Below are 24342 nucleotides of genomic sequence, written 5' to 3'. Positions count from 1 at the left end.
TGGAAGTTTTTTGTTTTTATTTTCGTTCCCAAAACCATTTCTGATTGTTTGTCACTTGACATTTATATATTGCAATTTTAACATCATTTAACTTTTAATTTTTAAAATCATAAAAACTTGCCCTTTTAACAGGGGTGTGTAGACTTTTTATATCCACCGTATGGTCTTAGGGAGTTTTTCCCTCACTACTGTCATCTCTGGTTTGAGCATTAGGAAGGAAAATGTGTGTGTATGAATGCGGGTATACATCATATATATATATATATATATATATATATATATATATATATATATATATATATATATATATATATATATATACACATCATATATATATATATATATATATATATACACACATCATATATATATATATATATATATATATATATATATATATATATATATATATATATATATATATAAAATCAATCAAAAACTCTGTGGTGAGATTTCTCTTTAGTGTATCCCAGCATACTGTGTGATAGTGCATCACATCCAGTAGGTGGCATGTTTGACTGGAATATGAACGCACCACTGGAACAGTGGCAAGGCAAACAAAACAGATATTGAGAGGCCGGTGTAAATAAGTTCATAGGAATGCTTGGTACGACAGACCAGTCATTCATAAAAATTCACAATTACTGCTTTAATAGGCCTGAGGATGATTTGGGTAATGCTTAAAACAAAGCAATATTTGTTTGCATTCTGATATTACAGATCAAACCCTTAGACTTACTATTTTTTCGCTGCTCATGATTCTGTTTTTAGGATAAATCTGTTTACATAGACAGAAAACACAGATTTACATGGTATTAAACAGGATGGTCATTGTTTTTGTGTTTTTCTTCTAAATCTACTTCGAAGTGTGTGTGTGTGTGTGTGTGTGCCACAAGCTCACAGCTGGTGTTCCCAGTCCTGCTGCCAATAGAACTGCCTACATATAAATGATCTGAACAATGTTCTCTCACACACACACACACACACACACACACACACACATACATACATAAGCACAGAGAACCAGAGGAATATTATAAAGACAGAGAAAACTGAAAAAAAAAACATTTTATTTCAGGCATATTTGTTCAACTGCCACAGAAAAGTTAAAGCCATCATTTATCATATCCAAAGCACATCAGGATCACGGTCCACCAACACAATAAAGCCTGCTAACTCATCCGGACCATTTAGATAATTTACACACGGTCAGACAGTCATTCATTTGGCATATTATTTAATCCAAAACAACTTAGAAGGCAGACTCTAGTCCAGCCATACTACTGAGCCACTTAAGCTTAATGTTTTTCTTAAGAGCCAAGCAATAGCTCTCTCTGGCACATAATCTTAAACTAATGTCAATAACAAAAAAAAAAAACAACTTGTTTGTAGTTTGTAGTGTAATTGATCAGCCAAAACACGTTTGATGTCTGAAGTGAGCGTCTTTAGATTTGCACAGAAGCCACGTGTGGTTAACAAGTAATGAAATAAATATCTGCCTTACCCTTGACTTTACAAAAAACAGTTTAAAACGCATTTCATTCTTTTCTTCGGTTCAAGCACAACTTTTCATCATAACCACTCTCTTTTTTTCATCTTATAATGACAACGTGGCAAATACTGACCATAATAAGATCATAATAAATCTTTTCCTGTTATACTGTACACCGATCAGCCATAACATTAAAACCACTGACAGGTGAAGTGAATTATATCGATTACATTGTGGGATATATTTATTAGGCAGCACGTGAACAGTCAGCTCTCAATGTTGATGTGTTGGAAGAAGGACAAATGGGCAAGCGTGAGGATCTGTTAAAAGTTAACGCTGCCTATAATAGTCAGAACATACAATATATTGCAGCTTTGTGCGTATGGGTCTGTGTAGCCGCAGACCGGTCAGAGTGCCCATGTTGACCCCTGTCCACTACCGAAAGCACCTACAATGGGCACGTGATCATCAGAACTGGACCATGGAGCAATGGAAGAAGGTGGCCTGGTCGGATAGGCGTATGCGGGTGCGTCGCTTACCTGGGGAAGTGATGGCACGAGGATGCAATATGGGAAGAGGGCGAGCCGGTGGAGGAAGTGTGATGCTCTGGGCAATGTTCTGCTGGGAAACCTTTGGTCCTGGCATTCATCTGGATGTTACTTTGACATGTACCACCTACCTAAACATTGTTCCAGACCAAGTACACCCCTTCATGGCAACGCCATTCCCTAATGGCAGTGGCCTCTTTCAGCAGGATAATGCACCCTGACACACTGCAAAAACTGTTCAGGAACGGTTGGATTGAGCATCTGTGGGACGTGCTAGACAAACAAGCCTGAACCACGTAGGCTCCATCTCGCAACTTAAAGGACTTAAAGGATCTGCTGCTAACGTCTTGGTGCCAGATACCACAGCACACCTTCAGAGATCTTGTCGAGTACATGCCTCGACGGGTCAGAGCTGTTTCGGAGGAATAACGGGGACCTACACAATATTAGGCAGGCGGTTTTAATGTTACGGCTGATCGGTACTTCTTTCTCTAATCAAGCGAAATCAAGTCAGTCAAAACCATCATCGGAGAGTTTAAATTGTGTTAGAGACGTACAGGTGTTACAGACTGAATATAGCAATGCAACAATAAAGCAAGCAAACACGATGTTCAGATAGATTTCAGTTACATTTGAGGGTTTCTCAAAATATACGCTTGTTTATATGCTTGTGGATCAACTGAGTGAAACAAATTAGGATTTGGTCAAGGAGGTAATAAAATCTTGGCAGTTCTATGGCTAATTCAAATATTTTATTATAGTTGTTAGTTATGATGTAGAACAAGGCACATTTGCACAAAACGTCTTTATTTATAATAACCATAAATCACACATCGAGAACGAGCATAGTGACATTGAGTTATAAGGCTCTATTTCAAACTATTTTGAACTGGTCACAACATTTGAAAAATAATGCAATACTATGTATGGACAGATGTAAGTATCAACTTAATTATTAAATTATTGAAATTACTTTGAATTACACTACAAGTAATGTTCCAGTATTTTGTAAATTTCACAAAATGCAGCAGCAGATTGGGATTGGGATTAGTTTGAGTTTACTTCCATGCTAGCAGTACACACACACACACACACACACACACACACACACACACACACACACACACACGCATACACATCACTAATCTCCCGATTAAATCTAGCATCTTATTGCAAACTGGAAATAGTCATCAGAAAGTGCAAAATATTGTTGTTTCTATGAAACCAGTAACAACAGGTGGCATTGAAGAAGGAATTATTATGTGGTCTAATCATTTATCGGGATAAAAGAATTATATGTGCTCTCCACTTACCAAGTGCTGCGGAGTTAATTTGGCTCTTTTTCACGAGTGTCACATTTCTCTCAAATAATGAGATCAAATCAGCAAAGCTCAGAGAAATGTGCTTCAGACTCGAACCTAGACAATCAGCCTGCTTGTCTTTGGCAATGCTTCGGTTATTTTATTATTTTACCACAAGGGGTGTTAGGACACACAGTGGGACGTTCGCCTCACACCGCCAGAGTTGGGGGTTCGATTCCCGCCGGTGCACTGTGTGTGCGGAGTTTGAATGTTCTCGCCGTGCTGCGGGGGTTTCATCCGGGTACTCCGGTTTCCTCCAGCAGTCCAAAGACATGCACGGTAGGCTGATTGGTTTTTCCAAAGTGTCCGTAGTGTATGAATGGGTGTGTGAATGTGAAATCGTATGTGATTGTTCCCTGTGATGTATTGGCACCCCGTCCAGGGTGTACCCCGCCTTGTGCCCGATGTGCTCTGGGGTAGGCTCCAGGTTCCCCGCGACCCTATAGGATAAGCGGTATAGAAAAAGGATGGATGGACGGACAAGGAGTATTTTTTTTTTCTGTGCTATTTTCTCAGCACTACCATACTGTAACTAAGGCAGGGGTTCTCAAACTTTTTGTTTTGCACCGTGCTTTAACTGTAAGAAAAATTCCACAGATGCCCTCAGCACAGATTTATTTTATGGACCAAAATTCAACCATTCAAATATCACACATTATTTAATTGTGTACAGTAATATTGATTACTATTTATTTGGAGCCATAGAGGTTTTTTTTATTACTGGACTCTGACATTAGATAGACATCCAGTAGGCATTAATTATAAGCCAAATTAATGAGGGTTTGAAAGCTATTCAAGTCGAGTGGTCAGTCAAACCAGTTAATAACATTGAGAATGCAGCCATAAATATAATAGCACTGATGCTGGTGGATTGTGATTTCCACCACTGTAATACAATTTTTTTTTTTAAATCATAGACCCCTAGGCAATGCTTCACAGATTCCTGGGGGCAGGACCCCTCTTTGACAACCACTGAATTAAGGGAAGCATGAACAACCCACCAACGGGCAATATATCATCAGTAAGAGTTTTCCTGCAATTCAAAATCACTGGCTTGAATCCCAGGTCACCTGCTGTTAATCAAGTCTTTGTTAGTATCGAATTAAAAGCTAATTAAAAGGTTGTACACGTATACATTCAGACTTTCCTCAAGTGTCATTTCTGTATCCTTACTGAGTGCTGCCAAAGTAAGAGAACAGTCAAGTGCTTTGTGCTCTTAAACAGCGAACAGCCAAGTTACATTAGGGTAACTTTTCCTCGTTCAGCGGCTTTGTTTCAAGTCAAAGGCATGTGCTCAAAAGGTTCACGTTACCTAAACCTATTGCAGTTATATTTTAGCGTTCTGTGCTATGTTCACGTCTTTGTTATCATTAATTTATATCTAGCTCCAGTTTAATAAACTTAATTCTACTTAGACTGCTTTATTATATTTGCAGTTATATTTTTGTTGTCCTTTTTGTGGCCATTTTATAACATTGGTTAAATCTGGGGTTTTTTTGCTGACATAATTTCTGTCCAACCATCCAAGGACAAAAGTGCACAAAACAAATGGAGAAATGCATCCAGGTATATATAAAATGTAAAGTAATGCCACTGTGCCACAACATTAAAAGAAAAGAGCTGTCCTTTTAAGGCATCCCATGGATGTCCATCCACCATGCAAAGAGAAACATTCCTGTTACGAGCAGTTTAACTGGGCAAGAATTAAAGCGTTCTTTTTTCCACAATCATTGACCATGCTTCTTACACATTTCTACTCAAGGTTTTCTCCCCGAAAAGACCCTACTCACACACTTCGATCACTCCTGTCCGGCAAGGTCAGAACAAATGGGAATAATACTCCTTTAGCCTCCGTGGGAGCTTTCAGAGGCTCTTCTGCAAATCGAGCACCTTCTTCCTCCACCATAAATTGCAGATTCTGGGTCTTGTTGACACAGTAGATGCAATTTCCAATCACAGCACACCTGAACGGCAGCGGACACCCTTGCTGATAGGAAGCGCAGTCGTGCCACATCTTGACTATGGTGTTGTACTTAAATACATTGATGCCTTGTTCACGGTTGACATCGAACCTGTAGATGAAGCTCTTTAGCGCAACCATGTCGGTGGATTTCTTCCTGCTGTTGTTGTAGGGACATTCTTGCCACTCGTCCCTCTTGGGGTCGTACTTCAAGAGGCGGTAGAATAGAGTTCCTCCCGATACATACAGCTCTCCGTTGCAGGTGGTAGCCTCATGGGCAACTGCAAAGGCTCCTTTGGGTAGCGGAGCCACGGTGGTCCAACGATCCATACGAGGGTCATACTTCTCCACTGTGAAGAGACATTCCCCACCAATGGCATACAAAAAACCATCCATGGACACTAATTTGAGTTGTGACCTTGCTTGGTTCATGGGCCGTATCTCGCTCCAGCGGTCTGTTATGGGATTGTAGCAGAAGACTTTGTCTGATGCCTTTCCTTTCTCCCCATATCCTCGGATGCCACCTGCGACAAACAGGTAGTTATACATGCAACAAATGCCACAGCCCTTGGTATTAATATCCTCTGGCATTACGGTCAAAGTGTGCCAATCCTTGGTATTCTCATTGTAGTAGTAGATCATGTGGTTGTCTTCAAACGAGGCAGCGGAGAGAGGACTCTGTGGCCTGCTGTTGCCCCTGCTCGGGGGTCTGCTGCCCACTCGTTCAAAAACGTCATTGATCTCAGCCGCCATCAGGCACTTGCGTCCCTCCATACGATTTCTCAAAACCAGGTCCCGCTCGGAACCCGTGAGACGCCCATAAACGGCGGGATCTCTCAGTACCTGCAGGAAGTTGTCGCTTATGAAATGGTACGCTGTGTCCTTCAGTTCGCTTAGTCGCTGCTTTTTAGCGATGGTTAGAATCTCGTAGCAGTTTTGTGTCGTGAGCTGGGCGGACATGGCGTCAATTGCGGCCTGCACCGCACAGGGGATCTGTAAGATTTTCGCACCGGTCACAACATCCACGACGTTATCCTTGTTCACGTTCATGTTGGAGGTGTACACATAATCTATCAGGACAGACAATGTCTTGTAGCTTACACCCTTCACTTTCAGAATGTCTCGAGAAAGCCTCGCTTTAAAATAGTCACTTTTTTCAGCTAGCACAGATTTATGTACTTGGACCTTCTGTCTGCCTACTTCAATGACTAAATCGGGGTTCTCTCTGACAGAGACGGAATTTCTTACCCCATTATCGCTGTGCTTTATGTCACGTACTGACTCGTGTGTAAAATGTCCATGTGCAGTTCCTTGTAATGAACATAAATTGCCCAGTGCTTGTTCCAATGATCTGCTTTCCTTCGAATCAGAAAAAGAGTCCTGTGAAAGAGAGGACACATTACTGATGACGCTTGGACTCCTCATGACTTCGGTCTCATAAACATAAGATTTAGCCATTTCCCCTCTGGTTTCTGTCCTCAGGCTAAGTAAAGGCCTCTCAGCTGTGGCTCCGTTCGCCTCCTCTTTTACTCCATTTTTGCTTGAGGACTCGCTCTGCTTCTTAACACTAGCGTCCACTGGTTGAACATGATCCTGAAACCCACTATCGCTGGAGTTTCCATCTTGCAGATAGTCTCCCGCCCCTAAGGAACGCCTTCCCAGATTTCCAGTCTCCGTTACACTCCCAAATTCCACATTATCCCAGGATCGTTGCAGTATTTCTGTCTCGGAAACACAAGCACTAACTTCTCTTGGAATGACCTTGTCAGTCCCTTTGGTAACGATGGATTGCTCAGAGTCTTCATGATCTGCAGCGTGAAATATGACATCTGCTTTTATGGTGAACATGTTATTCATCTCTCTAAGTGTAAAGTGAAAGGACAAAAGTAAAGAAAAAAAAGCGCTCTTCAGAATTTAGCAATGGTCATCCTTTGCTGACATTATAGTTTGGAGGCTGATTGACATCCATTAATTACTTGAGTTGAGCTGTACCATTTTTCGGAGGCAGCATTGCTTGACAAATCCTAATTGGACTGCCTCAGCAGAGCAGTGTGCTTCTCTTGATTTTTGAAATCCTTATTAGGAGGTGTCATTTCAAGCTTGTCAATAACAAGTGGAAGAAAATCCTCTGGGTCACCCTTGCATCCTTTCTGAGTTCATCTGGTAGACAGTCTGGCTTCAAACCTGTATCAAAGCAGAAAAAAAAAAAAAAAAAAAAAAGTTATTTATAGCATTTTATTTTGCATTTCCCTGTTATCCATGTGATGGGTATGCAACACCAAAGCCTAATGGAGAGGGTGCCATTACTTATCAGTAGGCAATTAGAAGATGATTACTTCATTCTTTAAACATACCCCGTAATCTTATTATCCAGAATCAACCTAGACTTAGGGACAATACAATATAGAAAGTGTGAACAGAGTGAAGTCCCGATGGTTGGCTCTTCTCAGTGATTCAATACACTCGAGTCGACTCGCCAATAAGAGTTGACTCCCAAATGGCTTGTAGCAATTTTTTTTACCTTAAAGGAAGCAGAATTGTTAGACAAAGACTAGCATATGTTTAAATATGTTGTTTAGCAAAAATGTACCTTATCTTTTCATGACTGAAATAGCATTATACCTTGTGTTGCATTTGTTCTATTCAAAATCTATTTAAACGAATGAAAAAACTGCAAGGTGCTACATATTTGCATTAAGTAACAGCGTATACACCAATCACCAATCATTCTAAATTTGTCCCTGGCCTGGGGTTGCACAATGACCAATTTTTACTAGTTGAGGAGCTGACATTTAGATTTATATTTCCAGCTTCAGTGCTTTTTTATGCTAAACTGCTAATGACAAAAGTAAATGAATCAGTACAATAATTGTGCAGCCTGTCACGGAAACTCCTAATAACAGCGTCCAGTCTCAGTAACATCAATTCTGGATCAGTCTCTTTGCTAGCTTGGATAGTGATGTGCAACCCACGGCTCTGAAAGTGCACTTTCACGCAGCGCTGGTATGACGGAATTCATTGTGCTATAGTGCAAGGTTTTTACTGCACTTTTATTTAGTTTTAAAGGACAGCAAAAAATAATAGCTGCGGGAGGGATTCCTTTCGGAGTGGGCAAGATAAAAAAAAAGAAAAAAACAGTCTCGTGCACGCCTCTATACTTTACAAAATTACATTAAATATAGCTGAATAGTTATGATGTCCCTGCTGAAAAAAAAATAACGACGACGACGACAGAAAACCTCACAGAATTTGCAATGGTTTAAATGGTTATAATTGGACTTGTATTGGTTTTAATGGAAACTGTAATGGCCCCTGTACTGGTAATCTGCTGCCTCCTATTGGTGGCATGTTATGTCTAGTGGATACCATTAACGACCAATAAGGGTAATGATTTTAATGGTTAGCTGATGGTTTGTAATGGCATATGTATTGGAAACCATTAGAATTTCTGATTTTGTTTTGTTTTTCCAGCAGGGTTATCGAACACCTCCGAGTTGACAGGTTACATTGAATGCATTTGTGACTACTGAATAACTACTCATAACTATAATCTATAGTCATTATACTCATAACTATTTTTTTCCCTGCGAGGTCACGTGATGGAGGTACATCTTGTCTAGTCAGCATTTACAAACAAACAAACAAACAAACAAACAAAAACAATTCCCGCATTGAAATGCGAGTCGGCTCCAAGTGATCCCGTAAAAGATTCGGTTCAAAGAGTCGACTCTATTATTAATGACAGCCGTGTCCTCTGGAGATGGTTGCGGAGCATGCGCAGTTTGTATAACCATATAATGGCAGCTTGAACAGGGGAAATAAAGGAAGATATATATATATAAAAAGAGAGAGAGAGAGAGAGAGAGAGAGAGAGAGAGAGAGAGAGAGAGAACAAAAAGCAGAGAAAGGAGCATTAGTATGGCAGTTTCCTGAGATATGTTCCTCATAAATGCCATTAGTCCAATGGAGGAAATAAATCAGGCCATCACAGCACAATGTAGACAATAAGTACTTACGTTAAACCGGATTTTAATGTCCTGCACTAAAGCTGGTTACATAAGACCCACAAGTTGCAGGTGAGATCTCGTGTCCAGGTGAAATGCTTGCTTGTTTACGATGGATTTCAATTCGTCGTGTGTATTATTTTCCCCCTCAGTCTTCAGTCACTGATTAATGAATCCATCAGACGCACGTTTGTTTCTTCGGGTTACCTGTTACATCTTCATCCGTTTTATTTCTCGCGATCAAAATCTCTCCATTACTGTAGCGTGCTGTACCTGTAAACAGCGCCAACCTTCTCAACGCCTTTCCGCGCGCACACACACACACACAGGCTTGATTTGTGAATTAAATATCCTCTTATGTATCTGAGATTGCAATGGATGTATTTTGGGTTATCTGGACGCTATAAGGGGAGCTCTGGATGAAACCGCACCCCCTTTTTGTGTTAACCCTACACACCAAATCCAATCCAATCCAACACACAAATCTGATCCAGCACACTACACTGGCGCGCTGTGGCATTTACAGTATGGAAAGCCATAAGTGGCAAACATTGGTTTTAAAAAGCTATGGATGTCCAAGTGGGACAAAATGTCTTAAAAAGAAAATTGTCTGTGCAGCAAGGAAGGATTAATAAATTCGTTTGTAAAGAAAACACAATTACACATTAACACATGATCCCTGTCCGCTCCATATCCCAACACATGCAAAATAAAATGTTTACATGACATTATGAGTGTTTGGGTCGGCTCAGTGCGATGCTTAGTTGATTAGCACCTTTCCTGCTTTCAACTCACAAACTCATCCACCAAATCATATTTGTCTAGCTATTTATCAAGGTCTGAAACATTGGCCAGCAATCACAGTGTGTTGAGTCTTCTTTAGCCCATTTTAGTTCACAGATATTTTTTTGGGGGAAAATGAACGTTCTCTGGCTTTTAAATCGACACACTTAGTGAGGGTTTATGGTTATCCAGATCGTTTTTTTTTTTTGTCCATCCATCCATCCATCCATCTATTTTCTGTAACGCTTATCCTAACCCATCACAGAGCAAAATCTCAGACACATTCACACACTATGGACAATTTGGAAATGCCAATCAGCCTACACTGCATGTCTTTGGACTGGGGAGGAAGCCTGAATACCTGATGAAACCTTTTTTTTTGTACTCTGTTTGTGTCAGTTTTTCTTCTACATTTGTATTTTTTTCTCTACATTTTGCACTAAGAGGTAGCTGGAAAAAAAAACAAAACATAACATATGGCATATTTGCAGATTGAAACTCTTTAATGGCATTCTATAATATATCATTTGCACTCTGTCTTGCAGAGTTTCAGGAAGAATGTGAGGATCCAAACACTGCCCAGCTGATACGAGGTATAGTAAAGGCAAGCTCACGTCCTTTATTTTGTGTAGCTTGGAACAAACCATAAAAACAATGTATTGTATTTTTATTTAGCTTAATTTGTGGCCTCCTCTTCACTATAGCCTACTAGTAATTACTTTAGGCAAATCTGACTCATCTTTAAGAATAGCAAAGTGTAAATGTAGGCATTTGGGTGTTTCCAGGTTTGCAGTTTTATTCTTTCTCAGTCTCCAGCTCGTGTTTTGCATAGAAATTCACAGGAAGTGGCTGCAAAAAATGCTGCAGTCAGGCTTTTTATTTATTTATTATTATTACAGTGGAGTTGAACTTTTTTTAACTTTTCAGAAAAGTACAGTGATGTCAAGCGCTTTTTTTAACTCCCAACCAATCAGATCACAAGTTGATGGTCAAGAGGTCCCTACAGGTCATCTACAGGTCATTTTATGTCTCAGGTAAAAATTACCAGTAGATGCAAGCATGCAAGTGTTTGTCATTTGGCACCTTTGGCCTCCCACACACAGAAGCACTGCAGCCTGTAGGTGAGGCGTTCCTGGATACATCTCCACAGCTAAATATGTGCTTACAATACACAATACACGTCTGTTCAGCAAATAATCCTTAGAATCAGACAAAATAGTAGCTTCAACAATAGGGAGAGAATAACACACACACACACACACACACACACACACACCCCAAACATGGTTTTAGGGTGGTCCAAGATACTTCATGGTAGTTGGTAAATGATCAGGAATAGGCTTGGTAACTCCTAATACCTTGGTGTTTGCTTCCTTATGCTTTATTCTGGTATAAATTGTTTTAGATTATGGAAGTAGAAATGAAGTCCTTCCCAATGTGTGGGGAGTACAGCACAGTTTATTTATTTCCTTGCTGGAAGCCACATTAGAGCATCTTCATAACCAGGCCAGGCTTTCACACAAGTAAACAAACCATGACATTCCTATAGCACTATTTGAAGCGGATTAACTTTCTGGACATGTTGCTTAAAGATGTTTTATAGTAATTACAATCGATTCGCACAGGATAAAATCACAGAAATGGGCGTGTCCTCACGATGTATACAGTACACGCCACACACTTCATTAATAAACATGAAATGTTTTGTCCTTATTATAATCATTAATAGGCCACGTGTCAATGACATGTAAATAGGGTGTAAGATGAACTCGATAACTTGCCTAAAACCCCTGGAACCCCTGTTGCTTAGATTTCAGTCATCTGTTTTTTTTTATTGTTCTGCTTTTTAAACATGACCTTAATGTTAGTTTCGTTTCCATTTAGTCAGGAGAAGATAGAAAAGTGTAAGCATTTCCAGGAGGAGGAACAAGGAGCAAAAACCTCTTATCCTCACAGGATATAATGTAGTCGTTTCATTGACTCTGTACGTGTACACTGCACAATGACAATAAACTTGTGTCTAATCTAATCCAAGTCAGACAGGAGGCTATTACATGGGGGGGTCAAGGTGAAACACGGCATAATCTTTCCAGATGTACGCACATGCAGTCAATAAAACATTACTGATATGAGATCCATTCCAGTAATGATTACATTACCTCACCTCCTCGTGTTAAAACTAATCAAGTCTGAATAGGGCTTAAGCGTGAAAAAGATTCTTCTCATAGGCATATTACACCAGACAGCTGTTCCACTCTCTCTGGTGTATTTCCAGGTCAGTTACAGTGTTTAAGTAAATAAAATGCCAGGGGAAATCTTGTCAACACACGTGCTCGGATCGCTCGGTCACCTTAGGGACTGACTAATACAGACGTCAGCTGTTCACACATGGAGAAGTTGAGAAGTTAGTTCTATACAAACAGAACAGAATCCCTTGTGCATCTGACCTCGGAGTGAATTATTAGATATGTTATTTGCTCAGCTTGAGTTAGAAGAGTGAGAACGGAGGAGTTTCTTTAACATGTTATTTTTCCACCCGTTTTTCTAAATAATACAAAAAATTTATTTGTTTTGTCCTACAGTTAAACTCGGTATGAAAATATATATTTTTTTCATATTCAATGCAATGGACTTTGTTTTTTAAAAAGTCACGACCTCACTAGAATGTTTCCTTTTGTATTACTAATTGTGACATACATTACAATGGACACGGGGTCTGTAGGGTGAAGTGAGCTACTTTACATACCTGTTTGCATATTTGGTGGTATTTCATACAAGGAAACATTTAACACCACCACTTGAATTTTTTTTTTTTTTGCTTAACGCCCGATTTAAAAGGTGTTCCTCAGGGCTCTATGCTTGGTCCTATTCTAGTCTAGTCTAATAATGAATAAATTAAAAAACAAAAATAATAGCTTTAGGATTTTTTGTTTTTGTTTTAGCTTAATAATGTAAATGAGTGCTCCAAAATTGTCTTGAAGTTTGTTTACCACAAAGTGCATGCATCCATGAAGGTGTAATACAAATAACAAACCTTGTTTCTTTAAATCTTAAAGGCAAAATGCAGACCTTTACTTGTTAATGCATCATAATACATCTTTTTAACACATAATGGTACAAGTCTTATTTTGGCAGCATAAACGACAAGCTTTCGTCTCATAGACGTTCACTCGCAGAGGAGAAGGCGGCAAGTCCTGCGAGTAGTAGCTGTAATTTATCATCATCATCATCATCATCATTACTTCATGCGCTCCAGGCAACAGCTCATTCAAATACGTTATGCGAAATGCAAACTTGCTCCAGACAGTTGAAGAAAAAATAAAAATAAAAATACAGGGTCTCTGAATGAATCTGAACAGAAGTTTAATGTGCTTTTCATGTCACTGGTGTCAGTAAATCTGAGCTAATCCTATAATGAACCTAAATAGAGATTAGTGTGTGAGGGAAATTCTTGGAAAAAAAAAAAAACACACAGACAAAAAAGCGTGCCGTTACACATCACAAGACCAGACTGACACGGAGAATATGGAAACCAAAACATATTACTGATAGAAAGTTCACATTTGCCTCTCTTTTTGGTTTAATAGAACCCTTTGACCCTTTATTCATCCACGTTTTAGGTCTTAATTCTCTTCAAGTGTGTTGGAATCACGAAAAGCACTTCATTTAACCACTTTAAAAAACTCTATGTTCACACTAGCAAGCGACAAAGAGGCTTTTAGTTTTCTACGTATGTTTGTGACCCCGAGCTGGATTTCAGCCACGTTTGAATCGAGCTCTTCTCAATTCTTTGCAAATTAGGAAGGAGGCTGGATTTTGTACAAGTGCCCAATCCAAAACACTCAATTCCCCCACTCACAATTTAAATTCTGCCTGCAATTAGTTCCAATTTACTTTTTGGTGCACAAAAATGGAATAAAACAAACAAACAAAAACAAACAAAACTTACAATGTTGGTTCCATCTTATCCCGTCATATACAATGTCTAGGGCTGAGCGATATGACAATACAATACTGATACTAAACTAAAATTTTTCATTTTATTTAAAATATATTTCATTGCAAATTGGAAGCATTCGATTCGATGCTGAACTTTTGTACTCGATCTTTAAATTTGTAAATTGTTACAGATTGTTTCCCTCCTTTTCAGTGTTGAATCTTTCATAAATGAAAATTATATTGTGTTTAAACATAAAACAGTCAAATGAATGGATTTTTGTAGGCATTATATAACTGATCAAACATTTTTTTATTTTTAAACGCGATACTACTGTACTGTTGGCTGTTTCTGACCAAATATTGTGTATCGTATCGTTGAGAATCATGATAATATTATTATTATTGTCATATCGCCCACCATCTAATGGTGGGCGATATTACACGTGTATAGAGACATAACAAAGAAAAATAAAATAAGAAGGAATTTGCAAAAATCGTTGGTGCCTTTGGCGAGTGTGCATAGCTAGTACAGTTAGATCGCTTTGCGGATCTAAGCTGAGAATGAAGCTAGCACGAATCTGACTACGTAGCATGCAAATCAACCGATTTTCACACCCATTAGCATGTTATTTAATTTGTGTTTAATTAGATAGCTTTATAAGTTTCTCATCAGAACTAAAAAAAAAACCAAATAAATAATAATAAAAAAAGCTTTATAGGCCACGTCAATTAAGCAACACGTCGCCTGCTAGTGTGAACGCAAGATAACAGGCGTGCGTTTTCCATTTTAGACGAGTCATCCATGTGCATTATGGCAAATCACTACAGAGTGCAACAAATAAAAATCTAAAAACAAAGTGTGTTACAATTTTTAGGTAAGAAACTCAGGATTATCACATGTTAGAAAAATGTGGCGTAGTTATTAAGACTTGTTAAAAAAACAACAACAATAGAAATAGATACTGATTTCTTATTATAAAGCTTTCTTTTCTCCCCCGACATTTTAAATACCCATATGTGGCTGAATTAATTTAGTTATATGAAAACATCCAACTAGTGTCGAATAAAACTGTCCATGTTTATTATGGAGTAGGAAATCCGGCCAGCCAGAAATTCCATACAAGCATTTTCCCCTAAAAATATCAGTCAGCTGTTGGTGCTATGATACCCATGCGATGTAAGATCTCATTTTTTTTTGGCATTGCTTTGTAATAATTTAATAATGGGGTTGTTAAGAGGATCACTCTTAACCTTCAGTAGTTTATCAAAACAATGAAGAAACATAATTTTACCCCTTTTTTTTTTGGTAAGAATTCAACTTTAGTTGTTTTTTTTTTAAATAGTTTTTGGTACATTTCAAGGTGTGCACTATAAATGTTTGGTTGTGTCATTATACAGGAATGACAATGACAGCAAAACGTCCTTAAGTCTTCCTTACACGGTGTACCATCATACCGTCTTAGTCGTCAATTAACTTCGCTTTACACATGAAAGATAATTAAACATGTTGAGTTTGAACGTTTATAACAAATGTAAGATTTCTTTGGGGCTTTTTTTGGGGGGCAGGGCTAAATAAAAGATTTCAGGGCGTATATACGTATATATAGACATTAAGTGGCATTAAGAATTTTAAACACAGCAGCTGAAGAGGAAAATAAATCTTTGCATTAGCAGTGTTACTTCAATTAACACAGGGTTCACAAAAAAAACAAAACAAAAGGACTGAAAGTTCAGTGGCATTGCAGTGACTTAAATTCCCATGAACAGCCATTTCAAGTAAGTCGTCCATTAAAAGTCCATTATTGCAGATCCCACACCCGAACTAGTAACACTGCACACTTCCTGCTGGAATGAGCAGTGATTTAGATCGTCCAGCTCGTATTTCCATTTCTCTTTCTTTCAGAGTTACTGGAACACCGTGGTGTGTCTGTAGATCCTGTACACATGTATGGAGGTGGGAAATGCCTCAGGCACGCACAGGGAAGGACACTGATTGCATCAGCCCATGAAATGTCATCATCATCATCATCATCATCATCATCATCATCAACATGGCCATCATCATCCTGGAGGGAAAGAAATGAGAAGAGCAGAGGTGAACATTGCAGGTAACTTCTATAAAGCACAACTCCAAACTCCATTTATTTCCAGCTTATATGCATGTACCATGACACTGTTCAATTCTCGTTTCTGATTGGTCAGAAGTTCTGACACTAGTGTAGCTGCAACTCACAGGTTTATTTATAAATAATGCTCTCCGTCTAATATGTTATCGCCTCTATAGTAACAGCTCATTCACTGGGACGTGTGTCTAAGATGCGTCTTTAATAAATAAATAAAAATTGTAATCTTTGGAAAATTGTTGTTGTATAAGAGGATTAAAACGCTTCAGGACGTGGTAACAGTAACTTCCACGTCATCGCACCACCCGTCATGGATTATTTTCCTATAACAGCACAACATTGTGTTTTATTCCTTACTTATAATGAATAAAAAACACATACAGTATGTAGACCTTCTATTCAGACATACAGCTACGCGTACTACATTTCGGTGAACGTGAGGGGTACGACTATACTAAGAAACACTATTTAAACCAATTGTAGAGATGTATTTGTTCATCTAAAATCTCTATGTGAACAAACTTCTAGAATTCTAGGAAGACACTTTTCATAAAACCAAAAAAAAAAAAAGAGAAAAGAATGCTTAATTTTTCATCTCTCAAATCTGAAATAAGAAACATGAAATAACTTTTGTCATTCCCGAAAAAACATCTCCATGGTCAAGGTAACCTCAAACTGCAAGAAGGAAAGAAAAACAAAAACAGCAGTGTTTCCCATACATACTGATAGAAACACTGATAGAAAACTGTTTAAAAAAAAAAGTAGTTTTTTTCCCAAAATAATATATGCTCTTATTTTCTGAAAGGTGTTACTCAAATTAAACTTAGTTGTAGTAGAAGTAAAAGGAGTAGTAGTAAAAGTAGTATTAATATAGTATTAGTAATGGTAGAAGTAGTAGTAAAAGTAGTAGTAGAAGTGTATTAGTAGTAGTAGTAGTAGTAGAAGTAGTAGCAATAATTGTAGTAATAGTAGTAGCAGCAATAGCAGTAGTAGTAGTTGTTTTAGAAGTAGTAGGAGGAGGAGTAGTAGTAGAAGTAGTAGTAGTAGGAGTAGTAGTAGGAGTAGTAGTAGAAGTAGTAGTAGGAGGAGTAGTAGTAGTAGAAGTAGTAGTAATAGTAGCAGTAGTAGTAGGAGGAGTTGTAGTAGAAGTAGTAGTAGGAGGAGAAGTAGTAGAAGTAGTAGGAGTTGTAGTAGATGTAGTAGTAATAGTAGCAGTAGTAGTTGTAGTAGTAGTAGTAGGAGTAGTAGTAGAAGTAGTAGTAGTAGTAATAGTAGCAGTAGTTGTAAGAGGAGTAGTAGTAGAAGTAGCAGTGGTAGTAGTAGTAGTAGTAGAAGGAGTTGAAGTAGAAGTAGAAGTAGTAGTAGTAGAAGTAGTAGAAGTAGCAAGAATATAAATGGACAAAAAATAAAGAGCCAGCACTGCTTTAAGGTCTCCTTGTCCACTCTTTACCTGTATCACACGTCAGGCACGGGGATCTGCCACACCATGACCGTGGGCATGTTTTCTTCGTGTCGTGCCGCTTTACTCTTCCTGTTGATTTTTCGGTGACCCGAGCCGCCGGACAGCACCAGCACTGAGCTCACGTTTGCCCGCTGCACCCGCTTAGTGTTCTGCGAGTGCGCCGGATCACTGAGGAGGTCGTAGATGGCGCCGTCCTCTGGACCGTGCTCCAGGGAGCTGCGGGAGGACGAGAGCGAGTCCTGGCGTATCGGGACGGGGTGGACGCCGTCTCCCTCGGCGAGAAAGGAAGCAGTACATCTGGGAGTTTCGTCCTCTTCTGAAGGAGGAGCACGCTGACTAGGCGGGTCAGTGATGGTGGGAACAGCGTTCCGTACGGGCGACGCCATGATGAGGAACTTCACAGGGCTGTGATGAGCGTGGAAGGACACCATGCCTCGTCCTGCGGGTTAAACACGACGTCAGTCACGTTGTTCTAGACGTCTCACGTTTTCATCAACGGTGATATTTATTAGAACGCAACAACTTTTCTTCATCTCTTTATATTTTCTTTATTACAAACTAATGACTAGTTATTTCCACTCAGTTTGATATATTTCCCCCAGTACACTGTAAACAATATGTACAATTTTCCAGCTCACCAATCTTTGGTATTAACCACCAATCTTTTAATCTTTCAATTAATCACCAATCTTTGGTATTAACCCCTAAACAAGCCTTTTTTTTTTTTTTCAAAAGTAGCTAATTTAGCTATAGGTAGCTATTTACTAGACAGCTTTTGTAGTTTGCTAAGTATTTCTCAATAGCTGGCTGTAAATGTGCATAACGCCTGCTATGTTAAATAAAATTTTCAATCATGTGACATTTGTAAACACTGTGACATCACTCCCTGGAGATAACAGGAGGAGGAGCCTAACTTCCTAGGCTAACAGGATATTTTAAAAAATGGTTACCAAAATGTATGATAAGCCACTCAGCTTGTGGAGTACATTGTAATATGCAGCACACCTGGAGATGTGCTGGTATAGGCAAACAATTAACAATAAGATGATGCGATGTTACGCAGATTTACCGTTAGCACCCGAAAAATCGATCATTTTCCAGTAACAGCATGTCCCGAAGTGTTTTATTTCTCTTCTACGCAGCGATTTGCCAACCTTTATCCATTTACACTTACTTTTGATGTTGAGGAACGTCCGGCAAAACAAGTTAGTACGTGTTTTATTAACGTTATCGCAGCTGTAAACAACCATTCCCTTGCTAGCCTCTGTTTTTGTCGCTCTTAACGTTAATACCAAATAAATAAACAAACAAATAAACCCAGCTCATCATGTTACAAAGAAATCACAAACTGTAAACGCCTCCGTCCGGAAGACGACGGATAACTTGGTTACAGCTCTACCCCTGACCGTTACAAAACGTCGACACCGGAGACTCCTTCCGTAAACGTTACACAAACGTCTAAATCAAACGTATGCCGTTTCTATAGAGACGATAGCGTGTTAGATAGAGCGTGTTAGATAGAGCGTGTTAGATAGAGCGCATTCGTATAAACCCGCGACTCGCAGCTGCACTACTGTCCGTGCCGCCGTTACAGAAAACTAAAAATCAACCAACTTTCTGACCGATCACGATCCGGATCACCAGTCTTCGCTACAGTGAGGGAAAAAAGTATTTGATCCCCTGCTGATTTTGTACGTTTGCCCACTGACAAAGAAATGATCAGTCTATAATTTTAATGGTAGGTTTATCTGAACAGTGAGAGACAGAATAACAACAAGAAAATCCAGAAAGACGCGTGTCAAAAATGTTATAAATTGATTTGCATTTTAATGAGGGAAATAAGTATTTGACCCCCTCTCAATCGGAAAGATTTCTGGCTCCCAGGTGTCTTTTATACAGGTAACGAGCTGAGATTAGGAGCACACTCTTAAAGGGAGTTCTCCTAATATCAGTTTGTTACCTGTATAAAAGACACCTGTCCACAGAAGCAATCAATCAATCAGATTCCAAACTCTCCACCATGGCCAAGACCAAAGAGCTCTCCAATGATCTCAGGGACAAGACTGTAGACCTACACAAGTCTGGAATGGGCTACAAGACCATTGCCAAGCAGCTTGGTGAGAAGGTGACAACAGTTGGTGCGATTATTCGCAAATGGAAGAAACACAAAAGAACTGTCAATCTCCCTCGGCCTGGGGCTCCATGCAAGATCTCACCTCGTGGACTTGCAATGGTCATGAGAACAGTGAGGAATCAGCCCAGAACTACACGGGAGGATCTTGTCAATGATCTCAAGGCAGCTGGGACCATAGTCACCAAGAAAACAATTGGTAACGCACTACGCCGTGAAGGACTGAAATCCTGCAGCGCCCGCAAGGTCCCCCTGCTCAAGAAAGCACATATACATGCCCGTCTGAAGATTGCCAGTGAACATCTGAATGATTCAGAGGACAACTGGGTGAAAGTGTTGTGGTCAGATGAGACCAAAATGGAGCTCTTTGGCATCAACTCAACTCGCCGTGTTTGGAGGTGGAGGAATGCTGCCTATGACCCCAAGAACACCATCCTCACCGTCAAACATGGAGGTGGAAACATTATGCTTTGGGGGTGTTTTTCTGCTAAGGGGACAGGACAACTTCACCGCATCAAAGGGACGATGGACGGGGCCATGTACCGTCAAATCTTGGGTGAGAACCTCCTTCCCTCAGACGGCATTGAAAATGGGTCGTGGATGGGTATTCCAACATGACAATGACCCAAAACACACGGCCAAGGCAACAAAGGAGTGGCTCAAGAAGAAGCACATTAAGGTCCTGGAGTGGCCTAGCCAGTCTCCAGACCTTAATCCCATAGAAAATCTGTGGAGGGAGCTGAAGGTTCGAGTTGCCAAACGTCAGCCTCGAAATCTTAATGACTTGGAGAAGATGTGCAAAGAGGAGTGGGACAAAATCCCTCCTGAGATGTGTGCAAACCTGGTGGCCAACTGCAAGAAACGTCTGACCTCTGTGATTGCCAACAAGGGTTTTGCCACCAAGTACTAAGTCATGTTTTGCAGAGGGGTCAAATACTTATTCCCCTCATTAAAATGCAAATCAATTTATAACATTTTTGACCTGCGTTTTTCTGGATTTTCTTGTTGTTATTCTGTCTCTCACTGTTCAAATAAATCTACCATTAAAATTATAGACTGATCATTTCTTTGTCAGTGGGCAAACGTACAAAATCAGCAGGGGATCAAATACTTTTTTCCCTCACTGTATAGGATCACGTCCTCGGTCGATTTCCGTTGAAACGAGTTAGCGAAACAAAAATAGTACCGTTATCGGTGAATGTTAACAGGAGGCGGATTTTTCCCTCGTTGATGGACGGTGAGATAAAAACGCTGCAGACCGCCGTGGAGCTATGATAAATTTAAATAAATAAATAAACAAACAAATAAATAAATAAAGCAAGCAAGCAAGCAAGCTCAAAACATGGGCACATTGCGTGTTCCAGGAAGCCAGACCAGTGATTTGTGAACCTGAACATCAGCTCTATAATCAGGACATGATTTTAACAAAAAAACTAAAATCCTGTTCATGTTCAGTAAAAAAAAGACCGAGCTGAAGGCGTGGTGTTGATTATGTTTTCATAATAGCATGTTTAGGGTTCTCTTAAGAAACTGAAATGTTTGTTTCTGCTTCTTCAGTGGGGTCTAGGCAAACACACACACACACACCACCCACACACACGACAATATCCACAACAACATAATTATACCCATATGACTGAAGAGAACACGGTTTGGACTGTGGAAGGAAGATTATCTTTCTTCTAAACTATTTCTACCGCCTGTTAGATCTACTTTAGAGATGAAGCGTATCCATGACTCTTTAACGTGCACATGTACACATTCTTTAGAGAGCAGACATCCCGACAGACAAAACCCTAGTTTAAATCGAGGGTGTGCTCGATTTCTGTCTCAGCATCCGGAGTCCTAATTAGAGCGTGTGAAATTACTCGGTTTCAGCAGAAACTGCCGAGAAGTAGCCGTAAGCCTTCAGCCACCTGAGCGCACCCTGAAGCGTTTAGCGCTGTTAACATACAGTGTCTCGGCGAGAGCGGGAGAGAGGGGCCGCTTTCGAAAATAACCGAGCCGGAGAGGGCTGAATAATTACAGGATGTGCTCCGGAGACACATTAACCTCCACAGCGCTGAAGGTCAACTGCTTGTTTATTTAAAAGCTGCAAGATGGAAATTATAACGGACCCAGTGTCGACATCAACCAATCAGAAACTAGGCTAGCTAAAATAGCTTTCCTGATGAATGCATTTTTGAGGATTTGTAATTTTTTTTCCTGATACGCTGAAATAGCATTTGCAGAAGTACATACTACATAACTGCATAATACATAAACATTTGATGTTTAAAAAAAAAAATAATTTAATTAAAGGCAGCAACATAGCGAGTTGTGCGTGTCGTTTTCTGCTCGTTATTTGGCAGAGTGCTAGCATAACGTTACCTGTACCAAACAGTATTCTTAACTGGCTAGCTAGCACTTGAAAAATCTTTTGTATGCACATTCCTAAAGAGCATTTCTTATTCATGTGTTCACCACAAACCTGCAGCGATGATACTGTAGATACTGTGATCAATTAAAATCGTTGTACTTTTACGACGTTTACTCAGGCCATGATTATTCACAGTGACAAGTAGCTGGACGTCAAAGTATAATGTCTTACCAAATATTTTAAATATCTCACTTTTATGTGTTTTTTTTTTGTAGCCGTTAAGCTTAATTATTATTGAGTTTGTATATTTTTTTTTTCAAAAAGTTGTTTTGCTGGCACTCCATTTCACTGCTCTCAATAATAATAATAATAATAATAATAAGAAGAAGAAGAAGAACAACAACAATAAATGTATAAATGATGCATTTATGTCCTGAATTTATATATTTCTTTAAAGCTGCTTTTTGACACTGTCCACTGTTAAAAGTGCTATACACACAAAACTTTTTTTAATTTATTATTATTATTATTATTATTATTAGTAATAGTAGTAGTAGTATTAATAATAATAATAATAATAATAATAATAATAATAATAATAATAATAATAACAACAACAACAACAACAACAACAACAACAATAATAATAATAATAATAATAAAGCACCTTTCTAACACACTTAAGACTACTGTACAGAAAAGCAAACAAACACACAAAAAAACTAGTATGAACTAAAGACCAAAGGGAAAGTAATTTATTTTGTAGTGGTTAAATATTCTTATTGTTTTTTCCCCTAATTTTTTTCCCCAAAAGTGACACTACTGTTGTTGTTGTTGTTGTTGTTATTATTATTATTATTTGTGTAGCTCCTTTCTACCACTCAGTATCAACAGGGGTATATATTGCTTTGTAAGTGATAAGCCTTGTATTTGATTCTTTGTGAAACCGGTCGCCGGTGTAACTGTAGTGTGTGCTGAATGTCTGGTGTGAGTAAAGCCTCTAGGCTTTTTTTGAAACCAGGCTTTCAAAGCAGGGCACCGTTACATAACTAATAAGAACTGCTTTTTTCTGAGGGACCTAAAATGAGGTTCGAATGAAAGTGTGATTGGTTTGTGACACGTCACCAGTTATGACTCTTAGTTTGACTCAAGGAAAGTGATCAAGCATACTATTAGACACAATCAGTATGGATTTCAGTATTTTTAAAAGGAATAGTGTTATAGTAATAATATCAGAAAGACCCACCTGTGACCTTGGGGATGCCCTGTAGTCGGGGGACACTCAGAGCTACCGTCACCCCAAGATTCGTCCCCACGAGTAGCAAACCGTGACACACTAGCAGACTGCTCACAGAGACCCTCTGATGACCTGGACAGAGAATGAAACCAGTTTTGCTTCATCTTGATTCTATGAATTTATAAAAACAAGACCCTGATACTTCTACCATAGATCCTTTCAACACACGTACACAGTTTTACTTTCTATCATATAGTACAGTGGAAGAATAACGACTCATTATGGCAGTCTGGTGTCACTCAGAATAGGACGGGTCTCCTATCGAGTCTGGTTCCTATCGAGGTTTCTTCCTCATGTCGAATCAGGGAGCGTTTCCTCGCTAATGTCACCTCTGGGATGTTTATTAGGGATCTCGATCTAAATCTATATCCTGACTTCTGTACAGCTGCTTTGATGATATCCTTTGTTAAACGTGCGATATGGATAAAACTAAATCAGACTTCTGGGTAAGAGCTCTGAGGGATGATTTTCCAAACAGTGTTCCTGAACTCTAAATGATTTTTGACCCAGACCAAAAAAGCAATCATTGGAAGGAAAGAAGGAAAGTAACATTTCTCGAAACAGCATCAGAGATGAAGTTTTAGCTGTGCTGAATAGCGATGATCACTCGAGCCAGGCTGTGTAGGAGGAACTTGGCTCTTGGAGCATGTGTGGGTAAGTAACTATGGTGATGGATGGTTGGTTTCCAGGGAAACTGTACCCGAGTGTCTCTCTCTCTCTCTAACTGAGAGAAATGAGAGGAGGACTTCTCATTCCTGGCTTTAGTTTTAAAAAAAAAAAAAGAAAGAAAGAAAAAGGAAGAGAGCAGCAAATGCAAAATGCTCCCAACTCTCACTCAGACGCCTTTATTGAACCGAACTAAAGTTTCATTATGAGGCATGAG

General features: G+C 39.2%; 2 protein-coding genes across 5 annotated transcripts in view; both read right to left on the bottom strand.

The window, feature by feature from the left end:
• Positions 1-1053: 1053 nt before the first annotated feature.
• Positions 1054-9873, bottom strand: LOC108269593 (kelch repeat and BTB domain-containing protein 11). The gene is made up of 2 exons (XM_017475537.3): positions 9378-9873; positions 1054-7545 (listed from the first exon to the last, which is right to left on the bottom strand). The coding sequence occupies exon 2, from the start codon at positions 7216-7218 to the stop codon at positions 5188-5190; it is 2031 nt and encodes a 676-aa protein (XP_017331026.2). The 5' UTR covers positions 7219-7545; positions 9378-9873; the 3' UTR covers positions 1054-5187.
• A 3325-nt stretch (positions 9874-13198) lies between these two features.
• arhgef10 (Rho guanine nucleotide exchange factor (GEF) 10) overlaps positions 13199-24342 on the bottom strand; it is a 77594-nt gene continuing 66450 nt past the window's right edge. For all 4 annotated transcript variants that reach the window (XM_017476729.1, XM_017476731.1, XM_047157878.2 and 1 more), the window contains 3 exons: positions 23409-23531; positions 17661-18111; positions 13199-16153 (listed from right to left, as the gene is read on the bottom strand). In XM_017476729.1, coding sequence (XP_017332218.1) covers positions 17666-18111; positions 23409-23531 — 569 coding nt within the window. In that variant the 3' untranslated portion in view covers positions 13199-16153; positions 17661-17665. The remainder of the gene's footprint in view (positions 16154-17660; positions 18112-23408; positions 23532-24342) is intronic.

The sequence above is a fragment of the Ictalurus punctatus genome, chromosome 9 (assembly GCF_001660625.3).
Source record: "Ictalurus punctatus breed USDA103 chromosome 9, Coco_2.0, whole genome shotgun sequence".
NCBI classification, from domain to species: domain Eukaryota; kingdom Metazoa; phylum Chordata; class Actinopteri; order Siluriformes; family Ictaluridae; genus Ictalurus; species Ictalurus punctatus.
Note: the sequence above shows the minus strand (reverse complement) of the source record. Positions and strands in the feature narration are given on the sequence as shown.